General features: G+C 37.1%; 1 protein-coding gene across 1 annotated transcript; it reads right to left on the bottom strand.

Moving 5' to 3' along the window:
* Window positions 1-270: 270 nt before the first annotated feature.
* FAM135A (family with sequence similarity 135, member A) lies at window positions 271-16,934 on the bottom strand (the record flags this gene model as incomplete). Its single annotated transcript, XM_010289493.1, has 8 exons — window positions 271-381; window positions 1,923-2,074; window positions 7,709-7,806; window positions 9,845-9,936; window positions 11,669-11,829; window positions 13,841-16,115; window positions 16,367-16,521; window positions 16,828-16,934. Coding segments are annotated over 8 exons (3,151 nt in total), but the record flags the coding sequence as incomplete, so codon positions are not given.
* Window positions 16,935-21,967: the final 5,033 nt, after the last annotated feature.

Genomic DNA, 21,967 nt, shown 5'->3' with positions numbered 1-21,967 from the left:
TCTATCTATCTATCTATCTATCTATCTAAGTATAGTGGCTGCACTAAGAATTTCTGCTCATTACTTAGGAAGGAAAGTCTCAAACCAATGGTACACCTCCGCAAGAAAAATGGTTTACTGTTTACTTGAAGAATATGGGACTAAAGCTAAAGTAACTCTTAAATAAACTGAAACAAGAGCTTGTTGGAAACAATTTTTTTTTTTTTAGGTTTCCTATTCACATTTATACACAGTGGCCTTTAAAAGATAGTAAGTATTAACAAAGCTTACCTGCTTTTTTACTAAGTTTGTATAAGAATGTTTGTCGTGGATCTGAATGGTCTCGACACGTCAATTGCAATAAAGAACCAGACTTCTTCCACTTCTGCATAAACCACAGTCCTGCATTGTTAAGTACAACATGAGTATAGAACCACAATAAAGTATGAAAACTAATTAAACATAAGTAAAAGTATGTAAAGTCCATATATTTAGCTCTTCAGATGTTAGTTTTATTCTTCCCGTCAGCACTGTCAAAGCCAGAAATTTTTCTTCCTTATTCTTTCCTATCTATATATAATAAAGCATGAAGACCATTATTTCCACTAATGTACATGCCTTTCTAGAAAAAAGTAACTATACTTACAAAAAGTGAAAATACATTAGTAAGGTAGCCATAAGGCAATATACAAACTCTATTTCAATAACTTACAGAATATTACAAGATTATTATATGAGAAGGACATTTGGTATAGTCTTCAACTATAAAAGAGATTAAATACTCCAGAAATCCTTATTTTTTCAGTGCATATATTCTGGATTATACTTCGAGAGCTTTAACCTTAGTTAACTGAAAGTCCTTTGCCTGTAATTATATAAATAAGCAAACAGCCTTGCCTCTTTGCATCCTGGAAAACTGCAACTTTTAAAGCAAAGTAATGCTAACACTTTGAGGTAATTTGGGTGAGATTCAGTTACAGATTAAAATACTTGAAAGAAACTGCCCACAGATATACTAGGTTAAAAGCCCAGTAGATGCCCATAGTGAATTATATTGCAGATGTCTTAATCCTGAAGCAGACCTCACTGGTAGTGTATTGAGGGCTATAAATGGTACCATTTCAACCAAATTCAAAAGAGCTCTCATGTTCCTTCTGCTCCTATAAACTCCAATAACTCCAGTTATCCAGCAATTCCTGTCCATACCTCTTAAGCTCAACACATGCGAGTTAAAAGTTTTTCCTCCCCATTTTTATATGAAACAAAATAATAAAACAATCCATAAATAAACTGGCACTAAACAAAGTAATTAATGACTTTTGGAGTGTTTTTAAAGAGTTTAATAAGCATGTTTTTATTTAGTGCAAATAAGTGTAAATAATTTTGGGTTTAGGCTCTGCAAGGTAGGTGGTAATCTCAGAAACAAATTTTCATTTAAAAATTTGATACTACCTGAAAATATTTTCTAACATGTATTTCAAAAGCCGGCAGTTTCTACAAGTTTTCCTAGAGCTACATTTAATCCTTAGAAAAACAGACATTCATAAGGTACAGACACATCTGCTGAAACACTGTAAGGCTGGAAGACATTCTTCACAGAGAAAAGATACTACCAGTAGTTCAAAATTATTTTAACGCATTTTACCTACTTGTTTTGCAGATTAAGTATATTAAAATTCAGTTTATAATAAATTGAGCTCAACACATTAAAACTGGAGTTTCTGTATGGTGTAAGAGAAAACCTGAATCAAACATACTGGAACACACTTATGTCAACCATCTCATCCACATCCTTCTATTGATACTTTATTTTTATAACCCTTCTCTCTTCTTATGACAATGAAGCATATACTTTCTCATAATCAAAGTAACGCAGAAATGGCACCCCACAGGAAACTCGTAAGTGCATTTCAAAGACAAAATCTCTGAAAATAAGACTTTACCGGTATTAACAAGAGCACTGCTGTTGTAGAGGGTACCAAGATGTGGTCCAGAGAGAGACAGGAAGGTATGAAGTTTATTGAGGTAATATTTAAATCGAGGTCTTGTGAGCACTGAACGGATTATTAAATTACCCAGTGAGTGTCCAATAAAGCTGTTTAAAAAGAAAAAAACAGTATAACATAGAATTTGATGGCAATCTTTTTTCTTTTCTGTTAAACAGAGAAAAGTATTGTAAAATGCTAGAAGAGCACAGGAAAAAAAATAATGAAAAGTTCCCATTCAGAAGCCTGTATTTTAGGTCATGCAGAAAACATAGCTTGTCCATAATCTCCCAAGCTGCACAAACTCATTACAAACATGTTCTGAACTCCTCCAGAATTATTTTACATATCGTTTTTGAAAAGCTAGTGAAAACAAAATATCCTTCCACCAGCATCTCCCATCCAAAATCAGTATTATTTCCTGGTGTATTTCCCTTAGCACCAAGTATTCACAAAATATTTTATGAGATGTGCATGACTGAATAAATCACTACTTTGGCATGTGATGGCATTCAACATGATAAATGCGCGTGAGCTACTGAAACAACCTAGTGGAGAAGGATTCCAAAAGTACTCCTATAACGGGGAAAACCATTACCTAGCTGAATCTGATTATTTTAAAGTAGAAGCAAAATCTCAAATCTTAGCAATTTGGACCAAAAGAAGTGATTATCAGCTTGAGTGAGGCAACTGAAGAATATCCCAGCTAGGAGAATATGACATTTAGTTGTTTCCCTGGTTAAGCAAGTTAGGGGAAAGATGGATGGAACTCTTTAGCTTCATATATCTAAAAATAATTAGAACGTAATCTGAGATGCCTACTGTCATACCCACAAGTCTGTATAAAGCATTTCTTTAGAAGAGACACTACAAAACAAAGAAATTTTATTTATTACACAGTTAGGCTTACAGATCCCTGCTGAGGTAAGGACTACACCATCCTAGACACTGACTTAAAGAGGCTATGGTGGAGACAAGACTCAGAACTACACTGAAAAAGTGCCTTCCTGTTTTATAAATGTCATCTCAGGACATATAGAGAGCAGACAACCATCCAAAAATACATAGTAGAGCTATTGTGGCTGGACTGTATACATGCCACAACATTACACCCAGAAGATCACCCTTCCCTTTTGCTCTGTATCACTACATTTGTCAACAAAAATAGCTAAAACAAAGCTACCAGTAATAGCTGTGCAAAATATAGTGCTAAAAAGATTACGTGGCTCTTTAATTGCTTCCCAAGCAAGAATTACTGACTCTGAAAATCCCAACTTAAAGCTAAATGAAAAAATTTAAACGTTAGGTTTTAGAATGGCAGGGCCACCCCTGAACTCCTAAACTCTGACATAATATACATTTCTATGACAGAACAGGCTATTTGTTCCTTACCAATACACAGCTTAAGCATACTCCCCATTCGCTTTTACTACTAGATTTTCAAAATTGCTGCAGTATCAGAAATTCTTTGTGGCAGCTTGCTATGTTTGCCTACCTAATTTAGAAATGAAAGATAGGTACCTCTGTGCTGTCAGCACAACAGCAGTGCATCTGCAAAACAAAATACTGAGCTGCTGACTCTTGAATACTAGAATGTAAAACCATTCTCTCAGAGTAGATCATAAAGCCCATACAGGAAAAACAAAAGCATAGATTTCTTTAGGAACAAGAAATTGTCCACAGAAATTGAGTGAGTTTATCCTGATGATGATCTGCATCACGTAATTGCTCTTGAGTAAAAGAGACTATTTTCTAAAGAGCTGAATATTAGCAGAGATGTTCTCTTGACAGTTCTCTTGACAGTTCATCCACTATTTACTACATGTCATAGAGAAATAAGAAACTCTTCTATTGTACCACAACAAAAGACAATTTTGTCACTGGAAAAAACCTGTGATCCATCAATCAATCCTAGCATCCTCAAGAATATGGACATACCTGAACCAAAACTTCAGAAACATGAATGATCCATTTGAGAAAAAAAGGGTGCTCACAATTAGCTATGTGAATTAAAGATTAAACACTTGTTCTTAATTTGTAAAGACTCAGAAAAATAAGAAAGGTTACAGTAATATATTGAGTTCAAATTCAGATGTGTAGGTGAACACATAGTAAGCCTTTAACATTATCTTCTGATAGAGAAAGGTTTAAGGATTTGCTCAAATCCAAAAGGAAAAGGGAGGTAAAGGAAACCCCTTCAAAAAGCGCTTTGAAAGTGTACAACAAAAATGTAACCCATCCTACTCCTTGTTTCAGACACCTGCAATTGTGGGATGCTCTCCAATGCATTTCAGAACAGTAGGTGGCAATATTACCATCTTTTGTATACAAGATGTCATTAACTCAACACACACTGAAGTTATTAGAACTATACTGTGGTATTTATTTGCAGTTTATGCCACAAGGGTACCAATACTGGAAAATTAGACACAGTAAAACCTCATTATTCTGTGCTAACAAATGAAAATTCCTGCCCTATTATATAAATACATGGAAGGAAAAAAAAAAAATTCTATCAAAAGCCATAAGCAAAAAGGTGCTGAAACAATGAACAAATATTTAAATATATGCACAGCATTAAAAACCGCCTTTTTTTTGGTGAGCCAATGTTACTTAGGGAAGAGGATGACAAGCTGAATAATCTAACTGAGGTGAAAGTCTAATTCAGGTCATCAGAAATTTATATAAGACGCGACATGAGGAAAACAGTTTCTGAAACTACACTATAAGAGCATGTGGTTTATTTCCTAGCTGTGTGATGATCTGGAAAGGCTTCCATCCTCACAGACACTCAAAACTTAAACAGCTCTGACTGAGCAGTTTAACTTGCTTCAAAGCTGCATTAGCTGTGAAGGTGGCACCGGTATCAGTGGGTAACTGGTCCAGGTGACTTCCAGAGGCCCCCTCAACCTAAAGTATTTTGTGATTCCTTTTTACCAAGCCACTGTTTCACAAGACAAATTGCTGTTGGTTTCAATCAAGCTTCCAGTTCATGCTTGCTACACACGTGTAGTGAGCACAAAGATTTTGTCTGGAGATCAACACACATGTTGGGTAGTGTACTGGTGTAATAACTGATACCAGCTTTGGCAGTACCAAAAATGTTGGTTCACTGAAGTTGACAGTATAGTATGGCTGAGAGTTCTGTGATGGTACAAGGAATGCCTTTTCTTATCTCAGTATAAAAATGTAGCCCCATAAACAGGATTTTGCTGTTACTTGAAGGAATGAGGCTTTGCATTGACCTGACAGTGCAGAATCTTAGAACTTCTCATGACTTGCCTTGGCCTGAGCTGATTTTAGTTTGTTTTAGCTGTGACAACAATCGTCTGGCAGTGAAGTAACATGTCAGACCTAAACTTGCTTTAGTTTCACTATAGTTTTTACAAATAACAAGTAGTTTTTCTGTGTGGCTTGAACTGTGTATCACTGGAATAAAGTGAGGTGTAGAAGTGTGCAGACACAGGTATCATACGCCAGAGGTCCCCAATGGTCTACTAATGGTCACTGCAGAAGCACAATCTTGCAACTCAGGAAAGCAAGCCAGCGTTAGGGATATCAGAGAAGGAGGGGGGGGTGGGAGGAGAGTAATAGGAACCAAAATGTGGTTCAGCATGTGGACGGACTGGTGATAGGAAAGTATGAGAATAAATCCAGGCAGACCCAAGGCCAAGGAGGCAGAAACCCCCACCGTGAACATCATTCTCCTTGCACTGAAGACCCAGGATGCTGATGTCCCACTGCTTGAGGAAGACAGAAACCACCAATCTTAGGACATAGACAGCTGCTGGAAGGGAAGTTACCACCTGAGAAAGATACTAGAAAGTTTCTGTATAACAACTTTAACCATATTAATAATGGAACTTTTCTGCATTAATTTGGACTATGAATTTTAGTAGTACTGTAAACTACTAGACTAATAGTAGGTTTTTTGCTTCATTTTATGAGATTTTTAAAACACTAACTGGACTAACAATAAATTCTTAGCTCTGCATATGAAGTACGCTCCCTTTTGCCCATAACAAGACTTCGAGCATAAAGGAGGGACTGAACAGGTATTTCTGACACAGAACACTGGTCAGCTTTTTTGTGTTACAAAATCATTACTGGTCTGGAGACTGATTTCTGATTTGATTCAGCTATTGAACAGTGCTTGTAGAGAGAACACTACCTTTAGCAGACAGGGAGATTTTATGAGGAGAAACTAGCATCATTCCGAAGAGCATGGCTAACTAGCACAAAGTCCACTTTCTTTACAGGGGGACAGCCAAAATAAGGTAGGAAAGCATCACTACTTGAACAGAGGATTTCTCAGTAGTACTTTCCTGGGCTTTCTGGGTCATCCCTTCAAGGAATTGCATATAAGCAACATCTGTTTCTGAAAGTTCTCTCATGTAGCTACCAGGAAACAGCTGCAGGATTTGCTGACAGGTTTAACTTTCTCATAAGAAAAGCTAAAGTTGAGAGATGGAGACTTCTGCTTCAGCAGGGCCAAACACAAGTATACACCTTGAAAAGGAAACTAAAATAAAAATTGATGATTTCCTTTTTTCTTTCTAGTGACAAGTAATAAATAAAACTGAAGAAATATTTTAACATAGAAAGTCTTATGACAGAAGCAAACCAAAAGCAAAGGAGAATTCAATTCTCAGGTATGAACAATGAGAAGGTAACGGGGTGGGTTTGCTCAAAGATGTCAGCCTGTGCTGGTGGATTACATCACTCTCCTCTCCTGTACCGAGGGCACTATCATGCAGTCTGCATAACACAACTACAATCACACAGTGGTTTTGTTGTTTTTTTTTTAAATCATCAACTTAGACAAAATTAACCAAATCTTGCCTATTTCAAAATAGAAACATTTGTTTAAAAAGTGAGATTACATTTAAATATGTTAGATGTTTACTCTAGATGAACAAGGCCTACCAAACGCATCAGTATGCAGAAACTTGTAGGAAATGCATGTGACTAGCAAGTCAAAAAACCTTCCAGATGTATAATTTGAGAATGCCTAAACAAATGGATGAAGTCAGGCTTGAATTTTCTCCTTTCATCTATCAGTGAGCTAAGTCCAGCAACACAGCTAAGTTAGTAAGGTAGTCTGCCCAAATGGTTGTACCCTTTGAGAAAATAAATGGAACAGGTATTCCCTGGAAGTAACCGAAAAAGGAAACAGGAATGCATAGACTGGGATGATTCTCCTATTAAGATGTAAAACATGCTTTTTAGCAGATGAAACGATCAGAAAACATCAAAATGATGAAATATTTTTTTATGCAGCTGCCCTTCAACGTCACAGGTAAGATAGAATTTCCCTGTAGGAATGACAAGTTTGACAGTCTGCTATGTCATACTTGGTGAAAAAACTACAAAATCCCAAGAAAGCTAACCTTATCTTGACATAGCACTATTACAGTTCCCTTTAACTTTCTCAAAATATTATCCGTTTTTCTGCAGAACCCTACCATGCAGGATCTGAGGAAGCACAGGACAGCAGTTCCTTAAATGTAATGCTTAACTCTGCCCTAAAACCAACAGGACCAGGTGAGCTTACAACACTGTTCAGTCTTCTTTCAGCTGGGAATTCCCTCTCTCCCTTTTGTTCTCCTTTCCCCTACTCCTCCCCCTCCCTGAATTTCTCTTTCCCATCTCTCTTTTGGCCTGCTCCTGAGCATCACAGTTCAGAACAACACAGGGCTCTAGTTTTAGGTTTATTTCTATAAATAGTATAGAACAGATATTACCTGATTTTTGAAAGGGTTAGATTATAAATTTGTATATACTGTATAATTTCATCTAAAAGGCGATCTGTCATGGAATCAAAATCAGCAAAGGTATCATTCTGTAAAATAAAAGAAATAAAAAATAATAACTATTTTCTAATGCAGCAATATACATTCTGCATTCAGTCTGAATTCTTATTCCCCAGTGTTTTGATCAACAGCACACAAATAAAAGCATCCATATCAACTTTGAATACAAACACTACAGCTAGTTATTATAATTTTTTCAAGCTTTTTTTCCTTGTACCATGGAATACAGTAATACACATTTTACTGTAAGACTACTTTCTTTTAATACACCAAAACAAACCTTAACATTACACAGCCTTCCTTCTAAGCCCTCCCCTACACATAAGATTAATCTTATCTGTAGTGAAACAGAAGATGAAACTGCATATTCAGAACTAAATCACACTGCCCATGAAATAGAAATGAGACAAGTACTGCAACAGCAGAAACTCTACATTAGTACTGTTTATTCAAAATAAAAAGAATCCTTAAATCCTTATTCCCAGTTCATAGCTGATTCTCTACAATGACTAACCGTAAGAAACTAAAAAAGAGGTAGGCAAAGACTGCCTAAAGCTTTTCAACACAAGTTCCAAAGGATCTCTGCTAAAGTCTGTAGTGTTCAACATACTGATAAACAATTTGGGGAAGGGAAGAAGGAGGGGAGATGTCAGAGTTTGGACACAAAAGCAAATATCCAAGACAGTCACACCTAGAATCGACCAGAATTTCAGATGAATCTTATAGTAGTACTGCATGCCTGGGTTATAAAATGGCAAGAAATGCAAAACAATGTTACATAGGGAAAAACAGCCCTAAACACATATGCAAACAATAATCTATACACCTGTGTTCTATATAATCAGGATGTTAGGAAAGCAAGGAAAGTACAGAAAATATCAATATAGCATTTTGTAAGTCCATGGTGAACAAGCATCTTAAATGCTCTGCCTAGTTCTGATCATCCTATTTTAAATGACAAGAAGTTTGAAAGGGGGCAGGGAAGGCTATCATGGATGACCAGAAACTGTTTCACATGTGAAACTGAGAAATACTGAATGGACTATGTCTATTCAGTTTCCTCCTGAGGGAGAAATTATACTTGTTTATAAAATAATTAACTGAAGTGGAAAATGAGGAATGATTATTGCCTATTTTTGTTTCCAAAACAAGCTGTAGGGAGATTTGTTTAAATTTCTTTGTTTGCAACTGAATTAATAATGTATATGAACCATAGAATTAATCTCAGCTGTATCCTGTGGAAACTGGAAGTAAAAACATTCAAAAAGAATCAGCCAACATTAAGGAGAAAAGTCCATCAGTAGCTATTAGGCTCAGTGGGCTCAGTGGAATTCCCAAATCAGAAAGTTTCAGAACTGTTGACTGGCAAAAACTACCGGGCTAGAGAAGAGAAAGCATGGCTTAGTGCCTGTCTGGCCTGTTTTGCAAAGCATCCCAGCAGCTATTGCCAGGATGGCACGAAATAAACCTTTCGCTTGAGACATTGAAGAGACTCTCTGTTCTCATTCATCCCTGAAGTACGTCTAATAACAAGCACACAAAAAGTAAAAATTGGTCTTCTCTGCTTTGCCAAGTTTACTTCATCCGAAGACAGTAAAATTCACAGAAGTTTAACAGAAGAGGTGATTTGATATTGGTTCAGTGTCATGATGTGGATCTTACAGGACACTGACAAAAGAACAAGAGACAGGTATTTTGTATTTCTCAGATCCTGTGAAATAACACATCTCCCTCCTTGCCACATCAGTTTTCAGTATCACCATTTTCACTATTAATATCAAGCGTACTTTATCTATAATCCTAACTGATTATGGTGAGAACTTAGGAGATACCAGTACACACAATAAAATGGCAGCAACAAATGTTACTCCTTATAAATTTACCTTCAATATCATAGTAGACTGTAATTACTTAACGCAAGCCACAGATCAAATCATGGATTCCGTCAGAATACAATAAAAATATACAGAATGTGGTAAACTGCAACACGATAGTGCCATTAAACAAACATGTCTGAAGATGTACACTGTTCATTGCTTTACAAATTCTTTTTTTGTTGGCAAATACCTGATTCCTTTCGGACATAAGAAAATCTATTCTCCCTCCAGGCAGCCCTAGCTCAATGTAAGTCTTCACTAATCTTAGATCCGCGCTGTTACCTTAAAAGGAAAAACAATCAAGAATTAGATACTGTGAAGTTAACTTGCAATAAAAGCACTTACAATACCGAAATTAACCTACTGCACAACTTTATATTTAAACACAGCTAAAGATATCCTCAGCCCTAATTAAAATTCAGTAAGACTCAGGAAGATAAACTGCAATGCCAAATGCAGTGACAAAACACTCTATAAAAATGACACTCAGTGCAGACACCGTTTTAAAAAAGCAAGGATTTAGGAAGTCGTGTTCGATTTTGTCTTAGCATCCAACAGACACATAGCACTGTGAACATTATATTCTTGAAAACCTAATTAACTTTGATAAAAGCCAATTAAAGAACTCAGAGCTAGCTTAAAGAAGTAAGTGAAGGAGCAAGGAATAAGGGCAAGTCGTAAACATTTCCATAGAATAAAAAAGCAGAGTGGACTGTCAGCAGATAAAAATACATTTCGGCTGGTACCCAAGACAACGAATGCTAGTTTAACTAGCATCCTGAAGACTTCTCTACATCAATGATCATGTATGCTTGTGAAGAAAGAGTACCCTTTCTGCCTTAATTAGAGAGCAAAATTTTTATTTAAATCTCTTAGTAATAGGAAAGAACTTGCATGAACTTGCCATTTCGTCAGAAAATTCTAACTATATGGATTTTTCTAAGGCTTCAACGACATGCTTTTTCAACAACAGGACTTTTGGCCAAGTTAACTTTCGTGTCAGTTCTAGGCATGCAATAGCACTTGAACATCTATGCTAGTAAGAATGAACACTTCTGAGTTCTGTTTAAAAAAGGGCTTAACAAAGGATGCTTTCTGCCCAGTGGAACACAAAAAAGCTATTCTGTTATTTTTTTAACTTGGGAATTTGAAAAATGGAGAGGAAGGCTGTGCAGTGTCAGCCCAGTCCAATATTCTACCTGTTGCCCTCTTGTGTTTCCTTACATTGTTAATTTAAGAAGCTTCTCAAAAAAAGACAAAAACATCGATGGCAGGAAGCTATGAGTATCTTAACTAGAGGGGGTATTATTACTTAACATGCACGTATGCTTTGAACTAAAAGCAGGTGAATATACTGAAGCTATTTCAACTTTCCAATCCTTCTTTCCACTAGCAAGAGATTTTCTCATTTCTACTACAGTAGAGTCTCCTCTACTTGGAAATATTAAAAAACCCAAGTGGGCTGGGTCCTGGGCAACCTGCTGTAGGTGACCCTGCTTTGAGAAGAGGAGTTGGACTAGACAATCCCTAGAGATCTCTTCCAGCCTCAACCATTCTGTGATTCAGTAATCTACTCTTTTAAAACCTTATAAACATGACTGCATTTTACAGATACTATTTTTTTCCTAACAAGATACACATATTTTATTTTCCTTGACAATGTAACATTACAAATTTTAAACAAAACTGTACTGTTAGTAACTCCATTCTATTAGCATGACATAGACAAATACCTATATGACATTAAAAAATGGAAGATATACCTAATGTGAACTATGGCATAAAATGGGTTTATGTGCATGAAAGTTTTATTAAAGACAAATGTTACATAAAATCCTTAATTTAAATGATTTTATGTAACACATTGTCAAAGGTAGCAGTAGAACGTCACATTCCCATTTTCTTCCAGTGAACCTATTTCAAAAGTGTCCAGTTCACAGTTCAAACGACAAAAGCTACACCCGACCGGTGATCTGAACTGCTATCGCATTCAGTATCACATTTCCCAGCGTACCATCTAGGCCATGGACACAGACTATAAGATGTATTCCTTCTTCTGAACAGTCATCCTCTTCCATACTGAAATAAGGTATTGAAGAAGCCAGTTTCAAAACATCACTATACATAAATCCAGGAAGGTTAAGTTGCTTCAATTCTTCTTTAGCCTGTAGGAAACTGGAACGAAACCATATTTATGATAAAACAACATTTACTATTGTCAGACAAACATAGGGTCTCCTAGGATACAGTTTTCTACTGTATTTTTACTTCGTATTCTATGTAATTGATACAAAGGAAAATATATTTATCAAATTACTAACTTCACAAAACAAGCCAGTTCCTCAAAATATTTTTTATTTCAGCTTCCTACAGCCCCTTTTCCTCTGTAACAAAATTCATACCCCAAGCTCTACTCTGTTCTCTCCTTTGCACATCTCTGCAAACTGAAGTACTTCTGAAACCACTGAACATTCTGGGTTAGTTCTGGTCTTGAGCAAGCAACAGCTTTGTTTAAATGCAGTAACAAAATTACAGGAATTATAACCCATCAGAAGTCAAGGTAAAGATTTCCACTGACTTTTGGTATTTCCTAGGTCAGCAGACAGCTGGATCCAGTGTTCTAACTGCTCACCAGAAAGTCCCTCTGGTAGGCTGAATAACTGATACTTGCTTCAGAAGAAGCCAGATCCAGACCTCTGTCTTTTATGTATTGTATGAAGGGATACATTACATAGTTTCTAATAGCTGAGGTCCCCACATGCTAGGAGTTCCTTGAGTTCCTCCCCTTCTTCCCCTTTCCTTGGTTTTTTGTGTATGACCTTCCTACCTAATTAATCACGTCTCAGTTTCCCTGCAGTGCTTCAAGCTTTATGCTTCCTTCCCTCCTTAATCCGTCTGTTCTGCGTGATCCCTCACAGCATCATGCTGTATCCCCAGTGTCCTCTTCCGCCTGCTCACTGTTCTCCTAGCATTCTACTTTTTGTTGTCTCTTTTCCCAGCTTTATCTTTAGCTCATTCCCCAATAACTGTCAAGAGCAAGCCTCAGTGACGTTAGCCTAAACAGAAAACACTGCAGGCAGCGGGTCTTACCACTTGGCAGTAGAAGTTACTACTTAGTTTGTACACAAGGCATGCTTTCTGAACCAAACATACCAAGGTTGGTTCTCTACCAAAAGGCAGATCATGCCCTCTGGAATCCCAGTTATCCCATGCTCCAGTAGACCCTGCTTTCCCCAAGCCCATGTCCTTGATTTTACTCCGAGTTCCCTTTCTTTTGTTGTTACAGAACACCCTAATTAAATAGTCTCTGCTTTTCACCCCTCCCATTCCATGCCAGTACCCACTCTCCAGTATTTCAGAAGTTACTTTCCTGTCCACTTCTAACCTGTTTTCCGCCACCACTGCTCAATCCTTCCTCCTGTTCTCTGCTGCTTACCACAAACTAGCCGGTCTTTTATCTCTTCTGCCTGCTCAGCATTCTCCTTGTTTCTACCTCTCTTCTAAGCTTTCTTCTTTCTGAAAGCAGTGTTTTACTTCCAATACAACACATTAAGCTGCTTCTTGCCATGTTCAATTAGCAGCAAGGAGTTATCAGGGAAACTCCTATGTTTACAGCAAGAGGAGGTGCAATCTGGGATCCCTGATGTCCCTCTAAATTTGGCCTTCCTGGCATCCAAATTGCAGTGAAATTTAGATCACTATGGTCTCTGAGGTGTTACATTTTGGATATTTGAAGTGAAGACTGAAAAATAAGGCTGTCATGTTGGCTAACACTGCACATTGGCTTCACTTAACTTGGATGGACAACCAGTTACAGAATACTTTTGTTTTCATGTTTTTAAACTCAAAGCTTATTTTCCTATGCTTGCTATTTCAACAGCTTCCATTTCATAAAACACTATTTTTATGCTCAGTACCCATGATGACATAATTTTTCAGCCAAATGACTTTTTTAAAAAAGGAACATGTTAGAGAAACAAAAAAATTTATGTTTTGCTTGAAGGTTGTCAAACTACGTGAAATTACAAGCTAAGTGATAGAAGGAATTCAGTGCTAACTAACTAAAATGTGATGTTACTTGAGTGTGCAGAAGCCACAAGCCACAGTCCTGGGCCTGAGCCTAACAATGTTTCTTTACCCCTTCTACACTCTATTTAAAAAACTTAGTTTTAAAACAATTACTTACGCTAACATTTGAGGTTTTGGGGAGCTTTCATACCAGGAAACAGATGAAGCTGAGCTGTAGGACGTGCTGCCTGGCTGTTGTGTAATCGCATCAGATTTGTTCCTTGAGGAACAGATAACACTGCAAGGAGAGTCTCTCAGAGAAGAAGGAAAAGACAGACAACCAGGAGTGCAGACAGGAGGGACAGTCATTCCATCTCGCAGATGCCCACTATCAACCCTTTCTGATCTCAGGGCTCTCTCTTCTGCTGAGCCATGATCCTGGTCAGCACTGGAAGCTCCATCTAATATACTATAGTCTGTTTCTTCATAATACCCGTTTTCAATCATTTCTTGATCCTCCTCCTCTTCTTCATCTTGTTGGGAAGAGCAAATAATTTGTTTTTCATATGTTTCCTTTTGAGGGCTAACAGGATTGCTGTTGTCCATAGGCCAAATATCTGAAACATCTGTGCTGCTTCGAGAGCCAAAATAGTTTTCAACAAGCCCTTGCTTTACCATGTCAGTACTACTTGTTGGAGAAGGATTATCTGTACCAGTTTCACTTTTAGCTACTGGCAGTTCTTCAGTTGTCTCCTTTAGTTCTAAAGGCTCGTTATGTTTTCCTTCATTTTTTTCAACCTCATACACTGCATTTACAGATGAAGAACGTGAAACAACAGATGGCTCACCCATACAAGTAATTTCCAAATGCAATTTAACTGCTGCTTCTGTGGCATTAAGATGCCTTTCAAGGTCCTGAGAGTCCTTGTAGGTTGTTCCAAGGTCTGCCTGTGAGCTGTAACTTTTCACATCAGGAGACATACCCCCATCTGAAACAACTAAGTGTAAAAGATCTTTTGTTCCTGAGAGCGAGGAATGTATAGACCGAGTTTTGTTATCCAAGTACCCTGGAAATACAACACACTGTTGCTGCAAATCGGTGTTAGATTTTTTACTGTCACCACATTTTGGCAAGTCAATTGCTCCAAGATCCAATACTGTTCTACTGTCACTTAGCTGGCATTCAGGTACAATAGATATCTTTGAATTCTCATCAGGTGACAGCTCATCATCATCTGAAGGCAGAGAATTTATGGATGTCAGGGATGACTGTATTTCACTTACAGCGCTAGTACTCTCAGTGCAATGTCCTTCTATTGCGTTTTTTATAGCACAGTCTGGTTTTAGTAAAAGCTGAGGAAATACCCTCTCACCATTGTATGCACTTTGCCCTTGAACATTTTCAAAAACCTGATCAGGGTTGGGGTGAGTTGCAAAAGAACTTGGTTCACTTTCTACACCTGAATCTGAAAACCTGGAAGAGGCATATGTCATGCTAACATCTGGAAATTTAGTCATGTCTCCACTTGCAGAAAGTTGACTTTCTTTTGTGGAAAGAGTAGGCTGATTACTTTTCATTTTTGTCAAGATGTCACTGGTATGTTGGAAGTTTCTTTCGTGGACGTCCTCCTTTTCAAGCACTGGTTCCTGTTCTCCTGAATTCAATTTATTTACAGATTCTGAAGACTGAATATTGGGTGTCTGCAAATTCTCTCCTTGCACTCCATCTTGTGGAAACTCAGTCCATGATCCAATGTGAACAGTTACTTTCTCCCCTTCATAGGGATTCCTATTACTTGGTTTGACCTCAATTGTCCTGACTCCTGAGGAAGCTGGTTGACCTCCACGACAACCTTCAGTTCCAGAACCTGTCTGGGAGATAGTAAGTCTACCAAAAATAGCCACATTTTCACAGTGCACGGGGCTACCTGGACCTGGCTGGACACCTTCAATCTTGGCAGTCTTTTCCTCAGCTCCAGATGGCAAAAATGGAAGTTCTCTTTGACTTATTTGCCTGGTGCAGGTCTTTGTATCACAAGGAAACCCACCTAATGTAGGGTCCAGCCCTTCATTAGCATTGTATGAAGGCCTGCCTTCTGAGCTTCTAGAGGCATCTTCCAGTGCTGCACTTTTCAAACATTTGTAGCCTACTAAGACCACAGAGTCCTTAGAGTTCTGTTTCACAACTTTTTTTGTGTTTTCAGGTTTCATTGTTTTCATGAGCTTAGTAACCTTAACTTTGGATTTATTTGCATCTTCAGTTTTCCCTTTCAAAGTTTTTGTTAGCATCTTTTCACTTTCTGAATGACAAAGGTTGGAGGCACCTGCAGGTCTTATTTTCAGTTCCGGGCTTGTAAAACCAGCTACAAAACCTTCTTCAGCTTCAAATTTATCCAGTTTATTGGACTCTGACCTTGGAAGACTCTGAACTACCAACCAGGGAACATCCAGATCTTTCACCAAAAAAAGCGAGTAAAAAAAAAAGTAAGAAAAAGGATTGTTTACAACAAGATTATGCAGGTAACTGAAGCTATAAAAAACTAGTAATTATGGAACTTTATACATCCTCAAAACTCGAACTAAAGAAACATTTCCTACATGCACTCCTTTAAAGCCAGCAAGAAATGTAAGGAAAAATACTCAGGTTTTACATAATTTTTGCTCACTTCTTCAAAAAGAAAACTGCACTGTAAGGTATGTTTACCTTCAGTAATTGTATCTAAATATCGATCTTCAAAGATTATAGGCAAGGAGTTCATATCTCCATCTAGTTCACTGCATTCAATAGGAAGGGGTGGAAGAGAACTGCAGAAAGAAGTGTTTTTGATAGCTGCACACATCTGTAGATGACTTTGAGCGCTGAAAAAAAGGAAGTAGTCCTACATGAAAAAATAGAACTATTTATTTTTACATTAACAGAAATTGGCAGTAGTTTAATTCACTTTAGTAGAAGCTTTTATACTAATTAGTTATTTAATATTTTTATAGTTATTTAATAACTTCTTATATAACTTTCATTAAGAAACTTCAAATCTATATTTAATACAGAAGTTTTTCTTGAACTTGTTATGTAAGTATTTTTGCAAGACAGTACTTCTACACAACATAAGCTATAGAATTATAGTACTACATGCCACATACTGTGCACTTCAAAAGGCTACTCACTGTAGTTCTTGATAGGCAAGGGCAGCTTGCCTTGGATGCTCAAGACAAAAGAATGCTTCTGCAAATCGGCGCACCTGCAAGATCCAAATAAAATTAGAGCTTATTTTCTATTACATACAATTTTTGAAAATCCACCAGGATTTTGCTATGCAGCAATGTTATTAACTTGTATGTATTATATAGACGGCTACTTTTTTAAAAATGCTCAGTCTGAGTGGGAGGGAAGAGGATGCCACAGACAAGACTAGTGACTGAAATGCAAATTTTAATTTGTGCTCTGGATGACTGAGAGGAATTGTATCTGATTCAATTGCCTGCTGAAAACTTGATTACCAAGAAATCAATCATCCAAACTCAGGCTCACCTAAAACAGTAACACATAAAAATATTATGAGAAATTTCAATGAGAAGAAAGGAAATGACTGACGGACACTTCTGAACACGCTTGAGGACCATCTTCAGAAGTAAAACCACATCAGATATTCTGCAGTCTCAAAATACAGAGAAGTACATGTTTCAAACTTTCCATGAATACTATGTAGCCCACAGTAAATTACTGTGAAAAAAAATCTTGTTTGTAAAGATTTCAGCCGCAAAGGACAAAGGCAGTAACAAAACGTATGCTAATTACAAGCACTGTATTCAAGACTTAATTGTATGCCTGAAGTCAATAAATCATACAATACTAAAATGGTATTTTATAACATAGAGGAGCATATTTATTTATCATCAAATACACAGTGTGGAAATAGAGAGTGTGAATTATACAGCAATTTACTACAAATAAAAGCATAATCAATGTATTGAAAATGCAGTATCTAGAAAGCCCAAAGTTAAGGTTTTGCAAGATGAGATTTCTCACATTTCAGATATTACATAACAATATTAATGCAATCTAAACACATTTTTAGAACTTTTATTTTTGCAGCTGCCCAATTATCTGCATGAAAAAAAATGTAATTCAATGCAGTATGACACTATCTTGTTTGTTGTAACCAGACATACAAAGAGAGAGTGTGCTGTACAGCAGCTGTTGGCAACTGCTTGTACATTAACTTGGGCATAAACATCAATTTGCTTATATCAATTAAAACAAAATTTCTATCCCACTTTGAGAACCACATATGTAGCTAGTCTACTTAATCAGTCATTCATTTACCAATCACTTCCTGGACCTCTGCTCCTTTATTTCCTCAACACACTCTGGGTCTTCCTCTTTCCCCAACAGACCGTGAGAATTTGCAGTGTCTCTGGTGGAGCAGGCATCAGACCTAGTTCAGTTCCCTCAGCTCTTTCACTTCACCCAGAGCTACAGCCAGCGTCTACATCCACCCTGAGCACAGACATGACACTAGGAAAAACCTGTGCGTTAACTGGCCAACATCAGACTTCCAGAACGACATTAACTTTTATTCAGAAATAAGCATTTGCAGGGGAGTTAGTTCTCTCTCCTGATACACTGCCAAATATCCTTTGAGAGAGTATCGTTTGGATGAAGTTTTATGTTCTGTAGCTTCTACTTCTACCTTTTTTCTTCTTTTAATAAAAGAAAAACTGGAAAAAAGTTAGCACTTAAGCACTCCAAGATGCTTAAGAAAAAAACCTAACCCCAAATCACAAACATTAAACCCCCAATCTCTAACCTGCACTAGAAGCTGAAGTCCTGTCTCCGCCTTCCAGAATTAAATTTACTGTATTATATGAAATTAATATCAGTGATAAGATCACTCAGTGATAAGTTTTTACAAGGGCATGCAGTAATAAGACAAGGGGTAATGGCTTTAAACTGAAAGACGGTAAATTTAGAGTAGATATAAGGAAAAACTTCTTCACCATGAGGGTGGTGAGGCACCGGAACAGGCTGCCCAAAGAAGCTGTGGATGCCCCATCCCTGGAAGTGTTCAAGGCCAGGCTGGGTCGGGCTTTGAGCAACCTGCTCTAGTGAAAGGTGTCCCTGCCCATGGCAGTGGGTTGGAACTAGATAATCTTTAAGCCATGATGATCTGTGAATAGTCATGGCAAATGTTTTGAAGTAAAAAGAACACACTAAATTAAACACTTTCTTGTAAATGCAACTTCCACTCTCAGCAATAACCAGACACCCACACAAAAGTTGTATCTGCTTTTCCTCAGAAATTATGTTAGGAGTTTCTGTATACACACGTCACAATGAGGGTGGTAAAACACTGGCACAGGTTGCCCAGAGAGGTGGTAGATGCCCCATCCCTGGAAACATTCAAGGCCAAATTGGACAGGGCTCTGAGCAACCTGATCTAGTTGAAGATGTCCCTGCTCATTGCAGGGGGTTTGGACCAGGTAACCTTTAAAAGTCCCTTTCAACCCAAACTATTCTGTGACTCTATGACTCTATGTGGGATTAGAATTGGTGTGCCTAAGTACTCCTCCGTGTTTTGCCATCAGGCTTTTCTAAACAGACATCTACCTTCCAAATACATTTTGTCAGAGCTAATCCCCAACCTTCTCCCCAGAAAGGGAGAAGACTGTTAGACTTAAAGACAATTTTAAAGGTTAAAAACTAAATTTTTGAACAATTGATCATGAAGAGTGGGTTGGTTATCGTTCTAAACTAAGCAATTTAAAAATGAACTAAAAACCCTAATCAGTCAGGTAATAGGAAATCAAATACTAACCGGAATATTGGCCAATACTACTAGGCATACACTTAAACCAGATGTCTGTGGTTCAAGTCAAGAAAAGAGCATAAAGCTGGTTCCCACGAGGCAAGCAAGGTGGTTTTTACTTTAGATGTGAGCAATCACTTTCCTGTATAAAGTAACTGGAGTTATATGGACACCAGATCTTTAGAATTCTGCCACTCTTAAACAGAAAAGGCAAGCTTTTATTTTTTGCAATATATACTGTTAGTTTAAGTAATTCCAGTACTTTTGAATAAAATCTGATTACCAGCTCCAGACATCTCTTAGCACAATAGCACTAGTATAAAACTAGTTGAAAGCAAGCTTCAAAAGCCCACATAAATCAATACTAAGGAGAGGAAAAAACCAAAGCAACAGTAGTTTATTATGTTTGATCAGTGCTTAACTTATGGAAGGACCGAGGCATGCACTAGGATGACATTGAACGGGCTCTGCAGAACCAGAATGACTACCAGCTGGTGCTAGTGACTCAGGCGCTACCGACCTGGGCCAACTCCACAATGACTTTGCAGGAGGAAATTGTATTCTCTGCTTCTAGTCCCTACAGACTTCTCAAAATTATGTTTTTTATGGTCCTCCCATTGTAAACAGAAGAGGAGGAAGAATCAAATAGAAAAACTGCTGTGGAATATACATTCAGTCCCTGCACATTTATGAGCAACTGTCTGAGATCTTAGTTCTCAGTTCTCATTATTTTAGGACTAATCAAACTGAAAGAAATAATTTTGGACAAGCATGTTCAGACCTACCAGAAGATGTCACTATGGAACAAACAGGTGAAATAGCTTAGTGTGCAAATTTTTAGTAATATAAAATAGCACGCTAAGCAGGTTTTTTTCAACAAAACACAGTTATAAACCTTATCAGTGTGATAATGTAGTTGACGGGTGTTCTAGTATATCTAAAGTGTTCCTGGTTTTTTTTACGTAGCGCTTAATATTCAAAGTATTTGAAAATAATTAAGTATTTAAAAAACAATTTAAATACTTAAAATCTATTATTTTACTATAACCTTATTTTCTAGTAACACTTCATCAGAAATACTCATTTTACAAGCATCTGTGCAAAGAGGGTAGAAGTTATTTGACCAAATACAGATGACAGGCATTTCTAGGGCATATTTTAATACAAATATCTAAACCAGTCCGATGAATGATTTTCCCTAAAAGGGTTCATTCATCTTAGATTAATACTAAACTTTCCCAGGGAGAGATTTCCTGTGGTGGGTATAGTCTGTAAATACTGCAAGATGAAAAGGAAAAATGAAGAGATTTAGTGTCCAGTAGAGAACACATCAGAGTACTGATTTCCAAAATAAAAGGGAATATTTAGAAGGACAGAATTTTATATAGTACAAAAATTTTATTCCAGAAAGGACAGATATTCTCTCTAGAGGAGAATTAGTAGGTCATCTCTCAAATCTCCACTAAATTCACTAACCAGAAACCTTGCACCATTTGACTTATGCTGATAAAGCCTCTAGTGAAACATAATTATTGCACGTTTCCCAAAACAAGTTTATACGGACACTCAGAATATAAATCCTCAAGAAGAGTATTAGTACAAATTATGCATTATTATACTAAGCATTGCAAAACAGGATCCAAAATCAACAACCAAATATGTTCTTAAAAATGTCAAGGCTCAAATTTACCATGTCTTTTTAATTTAAAGGTTTACTGAATTTACGGATTGCTGGCTTCGGCTCTACTGCCATGTGGGAAGCCCAGTGAAGCTATACCTTTTTACATACATTTTAATTACATATATTTGCAAAGTATTCACACAAGCTCTTCCCATCTTGGAGTACAGAAAACAAGTGTCACATTTAAAAATGAGTGCTTGTACAATTAAGTAACAACACATCACTAGTTCTCTGTTAAGTTGGCTCAGGTAGGATTTCCTTCTTGATGCTGTATTATTCAAATTTTAGAGTCAGCCTGCTTGGAAAAATAAAATAAGCTCAACTTTTTCAGTTGTAACAAGGGTCACGTCTGAGCTCAACTTAGAAGGCTCATGAGTTTTAGAGGTTCTGTGTCCCTCACTAGCAAGCTACACTGAGCACTATGTAAGACTCTTCATCCCCACACCACTATGCTGCAGATGTGGATTCAGACCTCCAGAACAGAATACTTTAGTTTTTATTAAAGTATAATTTGCTTTTTTCTTATTAAAAAAAGCAAAAATTAAATATGATGCGGTGCTTGAAACAAGTTTATTTATGTGTAGTGATAGATAACAAAACAGGTGGCTTAACAGAAACTGGAAAGGGAAAAAATGCAGGTGTGAAGTCAAATGATACTTTTTTTAAAAAAAGGGGGGGAGGAAGGGAACTGCTATTCAAATTTTGTGAAAACTGGAAAGCATCTCAGAAATGCTTTTAATATGCACAATATCTCAACTCACATAGTGTAATTAACTGTAATAATTGTATGACACCAAGTTGGGTGGGAGTGTTGATC

This window comes from Phaethon lepturus, unplaced genomic scaffold, assembly GCF_000687285.1.
Source record: "Phaethon lepturus isolate BGI_N335 unplaced genomic scaffold, ASM68728v1 Scaffold13056, whole genome shotgun sequence".
NCBI lineage: Eukaryota > Metazoa > Chordata > Aves > Phaethontiformes > Phaethontidae > Phaethon > Phaethon lepturus.
This window is presented reverse-complemented; position numbering and strand designations above follow the sequence as displayed.